The sequence below is a fragment of the Syngnathoides biaculeatus genome, chromosome 7 (genome assembly GCF_019802595.1).
Source record: "Syngnathoides biaculeatus isolate LvHL_M chromosome 7, ASM1980259v1, whole genome shotgun sequence".
Taxonomy (NCBI): Eukaryota; Metazoa; Chordata; class Actinopteri; order Syngnathiformes; family Syngnathidae; genus Syngnathoides; species Syngnathoides biaculeatus.
The window spans coordinates 22,310,886-22,320,965 of record NC_084646.1 but is presented as its reverse complement, the minus strand read 5'-3'; the positions used below and the strand labels follow the sequence as shown (position 1 = coordinate 22,320,965).

Below are 10,080 nucleotides of genomic sequence, written 5' to 3'. Positions count from 1 at the left end.
ACACAATATCAAATATATTTTTAAAATTGTTTTAAGAATTTGCAAAGAGTCATCTAACTTCCTGTCAGTATACAGTACCAGATACACATTGCATGTTCATGCCAATTGAACATTGAAATTTTGCAGGTATCCACAACAATATAACAATATGTAAGAATAATTCTCCACTCTGAAAAATGCTTTATCAGACCACAGGTCCACAGCAACCCCCCCCCCAACCCCCCGAGAAAAAAAATGCCTGCTTGGTTTCAGAGCTGTGACCCAAAAATGCACAAGTGGAAGAACACTATTGAAAAAAAAAAGAAAACTGCACACGCACAAATTGAACTGTTGTAAAGCTAAGCCATCTTTGTTATTTGCCCATTGTCCTCCATGGAGTACTCTACCGGTGGAACGGTGATTCAGCTGGTAAAGCGTTGGCCTCACAGTTCTGAGGTCCCGGTTCAATCCCGGACCTGCCTGTGTGGAGTTTGCATGTTCTCCTCGTGCCTGCGTGGGTTTTCTCCAGGCACTCCGGTTTCCTTCCACATTGTAAAAAAACATGCAACATTAATTGGAGACTGTAAATTGCCCTTAGGTGTGATTGTGAGTGTGGCTGTTTGTCTCTATGTGCCCTGTGATTAGCTGGCACCCAGTTCAGGGTGTACTCTGCCACCTGCCCGTTGACTGCTGTGATAGGCTCCAGCACTCCCCGTGACCCTTATAAGGATAGGCAGCAAAGAAATGGATGGAGTACTGTACCTGTTTTCCAAGGCTTGTCATGTCCCCTGCGGGCTGTGGAGCCTGATTTTATCCCTGCCTAGTCTGCAGGGGGAGCCATAATCCCACACTCAGGGGCGGGTCATGAGTGCTGGGGGGGAAGGGGGGGGATCCTGGGGTGGCGCTACGGGTCCTGAAGTGGCCGCCCTCTTTGACAGTAATTGTCGAGCTGGATGGGCCTGACCTGCAGGAGCCGTGCCTCTTAATCACTCAGCACGCACCCACGCTATTGAGTGTACATATTTATTTCTCATCACATCTTGGCTCATAAAAATCTCAGTGTTCCTGGGGGGCTGATACAGGGCTTGAGGGGCTTTATGTGTCGAACCGGGCTTCAGCACGTTTGTGCTGTTTCCTGGTCCGGATGCCCTGCCGTTGGGCTCCCCCCGGATTTTAAATGCACTACACGCATTCACCCCCCTTTTCTGTTAATGCACCGCATATATCCGTCTCTGGGGGGAGTGGGTCGTGCGGGGAGTCTTTTAGGCAATCGTGCCTGGCACCCCTGTCTTCGTCACTCTCAGCTCTCTGGTCTTCAAGATTTTAAATGCACCATTCCACTCGGGGTGGGGGTGGGGGGTGGAGGGGCACTGATTCACGAGGGAGGACCAATGACTGCCAATCGGGGATCTGGGACTCAAAGTAACGGAAGGAAGGTGGATTTTACACTTAGCTCCAAGGCGGTGCTTCTGAGGACAGCCCCCCCCCCACATTCCCCCCCCCCCTGGATGTTCTACATTGCGTGGGCCCTCAACTCTCATGGTCGTGTCTGCTTTGTGGGTTCCACCAATGATCATTTTCTTGTCGGGTGCCCCTATCCGGCCCCCACCCCTCATTCCAACAACTTCTTCCGTCCTCAGGCTGAGCATAAGAGAACATACAGATTGTTACTTTGGAGCCACATTGCAGTCCTGTGCTGGAGTTGGTTTTTAAAAAAAAAACACTCTTCCCTTATCTCCATTCACACATACTTTTTGGGCCACACCCTGGAAGGTCGCTGGCAATGTTGATATTGACAGAACTTCTCTATTTGGTTGTGTGTATGTCATCACTGATGTAACAACTCTGTGCTGCATTTTTGGCACAGGAAACAATCAGGTAGGCAGTCTCCTTTGGCATTTTGCTTTTAAAACATTTCGGGTGTTTTTACAAGCATGTCAGGTTACAAAATATTTCTGTGTTTTAGTGAACAGGCATGCAGAGACAACACGCCATTCTTTTTTTGTTGACATCACTGTTGGAGTGCATTTTGACACAAAACCAACCGTGTGTAAACAAGACTCACTGTTCTTCAGAAAACCAAATTGTCTTTACTGGGACTACAGAAATCCCTCGTAGTCTGAGACCAGGCATTACTGAAGTCTACTTTTTGGACAGCCACATAGAAACAATTCCCAAAGCAGCCTTTGTTGAAATCCCCCATCTGGAAAAAGTGGAGTTCCTGAACACAAACACCTCCGTTATTGAGCCAGGAGCTTTTGAAGGTCTGGTCAACGTAAAGTACGTTGAGATCTCCAACACCCCGCTGACATCTGTGCCAGTAGGCGTCTTTACGGGCCTCATTAATCTGGAGAAAATTATTTTAAAATCGAACAAGATCCGGCATCTGGAACAAGGCTTGTTTGACGGTCTTAAAAAAGTAATCGAGCTCGAGTTACATGGGAATGAGATTGCATCCATTGAAAATGGGACTTTTGATGGCCTCGAAAACCTCACAAAACTCCATCTGGCTAAAAACCGTCTCACTGCTGTGACAACCACCTGGTTCTCAAAATTAAATAAACTGGCTGTGCTTCGGCTTTATGAAAACCAACTGACTTCTATACCACAGGACATTTTGACTAATTTACCAAATTTAAAAGAGTTTTCTTTGCGAAGCAACAAATTAACAGAGCTATCTGCTAATCAGTTTCCTCATAAAGACAAACTCACAAAAATTTTCTTGGATGACAATCTCTTGACAAATTTACCAGCAGAATTCTTTGTTGGCTTCCAAAATCTCAAAACTGTGACCTTGCACAAGAACAAACTATCAAGACTTCCGCCTCTACTTTTTGGTCAACATCCAGATATGACCGATTTAAGTTTCAGTGAAAACCAACTGAGCGAACTTCCAAAAGCGATATTCAGTCCTTTGAGTAGACTGACCAAGCTAGATCTATCCAAGAACCACTTTGCAACTATGTCATCTGACTACTTTGAAGGATTGCACAGGCTCACCGTTTTGAATCTCCGAAATAACAAGATAGACTCCTTGGGTCCAGATGTGTTTGAAAAGCTTCACTCGCTGAAATCCCTGGACCTGTCCAGCAACAATCTCCAAACGCTCCCTGAGAATATTTTTGAACCAGTGACACAGCTCTCTAAAGTTTATCTTAATGATAACCCCTGGAATTGTGACTGTAACCTTTTACATCTTCATCACTGGATAAAGGCAAATTCTAGGATTGTTCGTAAGCCAGTTGTCTGTTCCTATCCAGAAGATCTTAAAGAACAGGAGATCAAATCATTGGCAGAGGAGCAATTTATCTGCCCTACCGTTGGGTTCACAACCACCAAAATGCCTACAATGCCTCTCACAACCTTAGTACTAACCACCCCCCTCACAACAACAACGCCAACCACTACTTGGTCAACCACTCCGTCTATAAGAACTTCTACCACAATTGCAGCTGAGGAAACAACGACTGAAAGAAAAGCAACAACGCAGCAAACGACAACAATGACAATCCTGACTACACCGGTCGTCAGAACAACAGCAAAAGTAACGACCACAGAGACCACCATTTTAATATCAACCTCACCAGTCAGCACGCTTCCTCCACAAACAACCACAATAACAAATGGTTTACTCACATCCATTTTAACATCTACACTTACTTTCGCACTGGTAGCAACCACACCGATAGCAAATCCAACCTCAGCAGCCATCACTATGTCATTGACTCCACAAATAACCACAATGTCAACAGCTTCATCCACAACCATTTTCACAACAGCTGTACCCACTATTACACTGGGAAAAAACACAGTCACAACCTTTTTACCCAGCAAAAATAGCACAATTCGAATCACAACTACACAATCAACAATGCCCACAAAAACAGAAACCACCCACCTGACAACGAAAGCGACCCCCGCTCAGAGGACAACGGCCATTTCTGAACCAACAACTTTGGTCATTTTAACTTGTCCTATGCAACCACCTCGAGAGAAGTCACCTGGTATGATATCATACAAGGACACAAATCCAGCTAAACAGTGCAAATCCCAGGCACTCATGTACATCGGTCTACTGCTGGTGGAGGTCTCCTGTACTTTTGTGCTGGCTAAATTCACCTTGTCTCTTTACCGCCTGCTCCAGTGCAGCAAGAGGATTCAGCACGAGATCCAACTCACTCACTTCTCCTACAGGAAAGAAGTCATCTTAAGGCCTGTGTAGGAGAAAGAAACCTGAAGGCTTGAAAAACATAACCAATTCTTTGGTTGCTGCTATAGATAGGTAAATTGATAACCGAGACTTCACTAGAGATTTTAATAACATTGCCCTTATTCTAACATTTCTGTTATATGAAATAATCATCATAAATGTGCCTTGTGATTGGCTGCCATCCAGTCCAGGGTGTTGTGCTGAGAAAGTATGACTCACAGTTCTGAGGTTCTGGATTCCAGTCTCACTCCTGGCATTCCTGTGTGGATTTTGCATGTTCTCCCCGTGCTTGAGTGGATTTTGTCCAGGTAGTACGGCTTCCTACCACATTCCAAAAAACATGTATGTTAGGGGTTCTGAATTCTCCGTAGGTGTAAACATGAGTATAAATAGTTATTTGTTTATACATGCGCTTGTTGCATGAATGTAGGAAACCAGCTTGGATGAGAAACTAAATGTCTAACCAGATGTCCAGTTGCAATCGATTCAGTGCCGTGAGAATGAAATGACCTGGATGTAAGAGAATATTCCCAGGTACCTGACCCAAGTGACATGGGCAAAAAGATGAGTAGATGCTGGTCTGGTCACCGGCCAATCGCAGGGCACATGGAGACAGACAACACCCGCACTCACAATCACACCTAGGGGCAATTTAGAGTGTCCAATTAATGTTCCATATTTTTGGAATGTGGGAGAAAAGTGGAGTGCCTGGAAAAAACCCACACAGGCACTGGGAAAACACACAAACTCCACACACGCGGGCCCAGGATTTGAACCCTGGTCAATAGAACCGTGAGCCCAACACTCTACAGCTGTGTCACCGTGCTGTCCTGTTTTCTAATGAAATGTAATTGTTGCTTAATTGTAAAATCTGCATCAAAACAAATGAAACCATGGCAAATAAATTGTTTGAAAATAAAGTGATACTGTATTGTAATTTTTCTCACCAATTGATTTGGTCAAATTACAAATTACAAATGAAATTATGCAATAATTCACAAAAGAGCATACAGTTTGTTACTTTGGAGCCACATTGCAGTCCCGTGCTGGAGTTGGTTGAAAAAAAAAAACAACACTCTTCCCTTATCTCCACTCACACAAACTTGTTGGGTCACACCCTAGAGGGTCGGTGGGAATGTTGATATTGACAGAACTTCAATATTTGGTTTTGTGCATCTCATCACTGATGTAACAACTCTGTGCTGCATTTTGGCACAGGAAACAATCAGGTAGGCAGTCTCCTTTGGCATTTTGCTTTTAAAACTTTTTGGGTGTTTTTACAAGCATGTCAGGTTACAAAATATTTCTGTATGTTCTAGTGACAGGCATGCAGAGACAACACACCTTTTGTTTTTTCTTGATTTCACTGTTGGAGTGCTTTTTGACTCAAAGCCAACCATGTGAAAAGGAGACAGTCTTTTGTCGTTTCCAAAGACAAATTGTCTTTACTGGGACTACAGAAATCCCTCGTAGTCTGAGACCAGGCGTTACTGAAGTCTTCTTTTTGGACAGCCACATAGAAACAATTCCCAAAGCAGCCTTTGTTGAAATCCCCCATCTGGAAAAAGTGGAGTTCCTGAACACAAACACCTCTGTTATTGAGCCAGGAGCTTTTGAAGGTCTGGTCAACATAAAGTACGTTGAGATCTCCAACACCCCGCTGACATCTGTGCCTGTAGGCGTCTTTACGGGCCTCATTAATCTGGAGAAAATTATTTTAAAATTGAACAAGATCCGTCATCTGGAACAAGGCTTGTTTGACGGTCTCAAAAAGGTAATCGAGCTCGAGTTACATGGGAATGAGATTGCATCCATTGAAGATGGGACTTTTGATGGCCTTGAAAACCTCACAAAACTCCATCTGGCTAAAAACCGTCTCACTGCTGTGACAACCACCTGTTTCTCAAAATTAAATAAACTGGCTGTGCTTCGGCTTTATGAAAACCAACTGACTTCTATACCAGAGGACATTTTGTCTAATTTACCAAATTTAAAAGAGTTTTCTTTGCGAAGCAACAAATTAACAGAGCTATCTGCTAATCAGTTTCCTCATAAAGACAAACTCACAAAAATTTTCTTGGATGACAATCTCTTGACAAATTTACCAGCAGAATTCTTTGTTGGCTTCCAAAATCTCAAAACTGTGACCTTGCACAAGAACAAACTATCAAGACTTCCGCCTCTACTTTTTGGTCAACATACAGATATGACCGATTTAAGTTTCAGTGAAAACCAACTGAGCGAACTTCCAAAAGCGATATTCAGTCCTTTGAGTAGACTGACCAAGCTAGATCTATCCAAGAACCACTTTGCAACTATGTCATCTGACTACTTTGAAGGATTGCACAGGCTCACCGTTTTGAATCTCCGAAATAACAAGATAGACTCCTTGGGTCCAGATGTGTTTGAAAAGCTTCACTCGCTGAAAACCCTGGACCTGTCCAGCAACAATCTCCAAACGCTCCCTGAGAATATTTTTGAACCAGTGACACAGCTCTCTAAAGTTTATCTTAATGATAACCCCTGGAATTGTGACTGTAACCTTTTACATCTTCATCACTGGATAAAGGCAAATTCTAGGATTGTTCGTAAGCCAGTTGTCTGTTCCTATCCAGAAGATCTTAAAGAACAGGAGATCAAATCATTGGCAGAGGAGCGATTTATCTGCCCTACTGTAGGGTTCACAACCACCAAATTGCCTACAACGCCTCTCACAACCCTAGAACCAACCACCCCCCTCTCAACAACTATTCCAAAAACTACTTGGTCAACCACTCCAACATCTACTACACCTTCAGCTACAAGAGCTTCTACCACAATTGCAGCTGAAGAAAGAACAAATGACATGAAAGCAACAACACAGTAAACGATGACAACGACCATGCCCACTAGCCCAGTTGTCACAACAAGAACAAGTCACAACTAAACAATCAACATTAGCCACAAAAGCACAGACCACCCACCTGACAACACAAGCGAACGGCCATTTCTGAACCAACAATCTCGGTCATTTTAACTTGTCCTATGCAACCACCTCGAGAAACCTGCTTTGTTATCATACAAGGACACAAATCCAGCTAAGCAGAGCAAATGCCAGGTACTCATGTACATCGGTCTGCTGCTGGTGGAGGTCTCCTTTACTTTTGTGCCAGTTTAATTCACCGTGTCTGTACCGCCTGCTGCAGTGCAGCAAGAGGATGCAGCACGAGGTCCAACTCACCCAATTCTCCTTCAGCAAAGTAGTCCTCTTCAGGCCTGTGTAGGAGACAGAAACCTCAAGGCTTGATAAAACATCACCATTTCAGTAGAGACTTTACCTCATTTAAAATCCAATTTTAGAAAAGCACAAGAGTGTAATCTTGCAGCGACGGCCGTGGAAAAAAAAGCGAGACATAATTCGGAGGCCAACTGGCCGGCTTGCTGTAGATCTTTTTTTTTTCACATGCGGTCACGCTTTTGACCAAAAGTCACTCGCGATTGCAATGCGCACAACTGTACTTAATAAGTAAGTAATTTCATATGCTATTAACAATTCTAACAGATGATTAAGTCATCTGAGAAAATATATTTTTATTTGGTTAAAAAGTAATTGTGAATACACTGGAGAAAATAAGACATTTCACTCATTTAGGTTATAAAGTATTTATCTTAAATTCAGATTATGCATGAAGCAGGAAACTGTATTTCTTGTCCTCAAATATTTTAGTAAGGCAGTTTGAAACAAATATACAAATAAATAAAACACATATAAATAGTTGTTTAAACTTGCCAATTCTTTTATCAAAAACATACGTCATCATGATATAAAAAAGAGGAACACTAGTTTGTGATCATATTTTTAAGGCACAATTTTATTCAACTCTGGAAATTCATGGAAATTTGTAGAATTATGGATCTATTTGGCTTTGTGGTCAATGGTTCTCAAAAGAATGGACTAGCGCCTCAACAGTACACTGTCAAGTAAGCCCTCACCTGGATCGGATGGTGATGCAGTGGGAAGGTTGACAAAGAATTGTTAATCAGATACATATTCAGAAATTATGATGTCCAGAAACTGATAGTTGGCTTGACAGTGTCTTGATGTCAATACTTAGCGGTTGTCTAAAAGTGAGCACACTCATTTAAAAGTCAAGACATGTACCCGTAATACACAAATCTAACCACAAAATGAAAAAAAAGAAATATTACTCAATTGGAGGTCATACAATTTTCCAGTTAGCGCTTGCTTTAAATGTTTTTTTGCAAATATATAAGCAGTAACAGCTCCGTTTTTCATAAGACTTGATTTTCTGTTGATTTAAAGTATGAAAACCCACAAAGTCAATATGTGATTGTCAATGTTTTAGGAAGTTGAGTCATATAATGATTTGTGTGTGAAAATAATATAAAAAGACTCATCAAATAAGTCATCAAGGAGTAGCATAGTATAACAATATTATAAAAAGTTTGTTTGCTATTAGAATACAATAAAATGTTAACACTGAAAAATAACACTGAGAAGCAATGGAAACAGATAGGGAAGTGGGAACAGATGTTTAACAAGATAATAATGACTATCGATAATAAGTTAGTCTGTGTTGACATGAATGAGGTGATGGAGAAACTTGGGGAGAAATTCTGATCTTAAAAGGCACTGAAAATAACTCCAAGTTGACTTAATGCTGTGCAACGCAATATTATTTAAACAAAAACTGGGTTACAGTGGTCTGTGTTGTTCTGCACCCCCCCCCCCCTCCCCCCATTTGTATAACACACAGTGTGAATAGAAACAAAGCATTGAATTGGATAGAAAAATAATTAAGAATGGAGCTAACGACAATCAGAAGAATTTACCCTAGCCTTGAACTTGACCCATTGACCTCTCTGTCCTGGGTCCTTTAGCGATTCTCTAGTCAATTTAACATTTTAGACATGTTTGATCTGATCAAGCTAATATATATATATATATATATATATTAATCAGACTGATGATTATTTTTGAATCATTGATTTTACATTTTTGCAACTTGTTAAGATTTCAACTTTTGTAACAGTGATTGTGACAAAGTATGTTATATACTGTTTCAATCATCTGTGTTTTCCATTTCAAGGAAACAATTGTGAACTTTGAATTATATTAAGAGTATTCACATTTTCTCACCTAGTTCCTTTGTGTATAGTTTATTTTACTTTGATTTTTATTATGATTATTTGTTCCAATGTGCAAATTGCTTTGCCCTTGTTAAATATAATCAATTAAATTGTAATCTTAGACCATTTGAAATGTCTCTTCCCTTTTTTGGGGGGATAATTCGGACAGTGTTGTTAATGTAAGCAGATTTAATAACACATGCATGATTAATTATTCTAACTATTTACCTGGTGCCCCTGCTGAATTTCTCAAAAATACATAATGCAACCATCAAACTTTTCATAACATATACAGTATCATGTGCATCTGCAGGCTGGAATTTTTTTTTTATAAAATTTTTGAGGCTTTGTTCAAGTTTCTGAATTTCCTGGTGAGATGGATCAAGTACTCTCAAAATTAAGTTTATCATTGTTTTATCTTATTTTGGGGGTTATGTATCCTGGTAAGGCATCCAGATAGGCATAAAAAGGTGAACAATCTCTGATTTAAAGCTTGGTAGTGAATTTTTAAAAAAGTGCAAATATTATCATTTGTATGTGTCATGTTTTTTGTTGTTGTTGTTTCTCGAAATTATTACATGCCTGACTTTTTTTAATGAGGTTTCTGAAGTCGAGTAAAAGTTCTGAAGTGCACCACTTGGCTTCTAACAGCAAGGGGAGCCAGAGACCTACAGCGTTTTTACTTTGCGCCCATGCAGTAATTGGGCAGAATATACGATTATCAAACATAATATATATCGATGCTTATGTTTCTCCACGTA

General features: G+C 41.0%; 2 protein-coding genes across 2 annotated transcripts; both read left to right on the top strand.

Moving 5' to 3' along the window:
• Nucleotides 1-1,799: 1,799 nt before the first annotated feature.
• On the top strand, nt 1,800-5,080 carry LOC133503559 (carboxypeptidase N subunit 2-like). Its single transcript, XM_061825270.1, has 2 exons — nt 1,800-1,857; nt 1,946-5,080. Exon 2 carries the CDS (start codon nt 1,955-1,957, stop codon nt 4,199-4,201), a length of 2,247 nt encoding a protein of 748 aa, XP_061681254.1. The 5' UTR covers nt 1,800-1,857; nt 1,946-1,954; the 3' UTR covers nt 4,202-5,080.
• Nucleotides 5,081-5,274: 194 nt separating this feature from the next.
• LOC133504081 (carboxypeptidase N subunit 2-like) lies at nt 5,275-9,139 on the top strand. The gene is made up of 2 exons (XM_061826266.1): nt 5,275-5,418; nt 5,509-9,139. Exon 2 carries the CDS (start codon nt 5,517-5,519, stop codon nt 7,053-7,055), a length of 1,539 nt encoding a protein of 512 aa, XP_061682250.1. The 5' UTR covers nt 5,275-5,418; nt 5,509-5,516; the 3' UTR covers nt 7,056-9,139.
• The last annotated feature ends 941 nt before the right edge of the window (nt 9,140-10,080 follow it).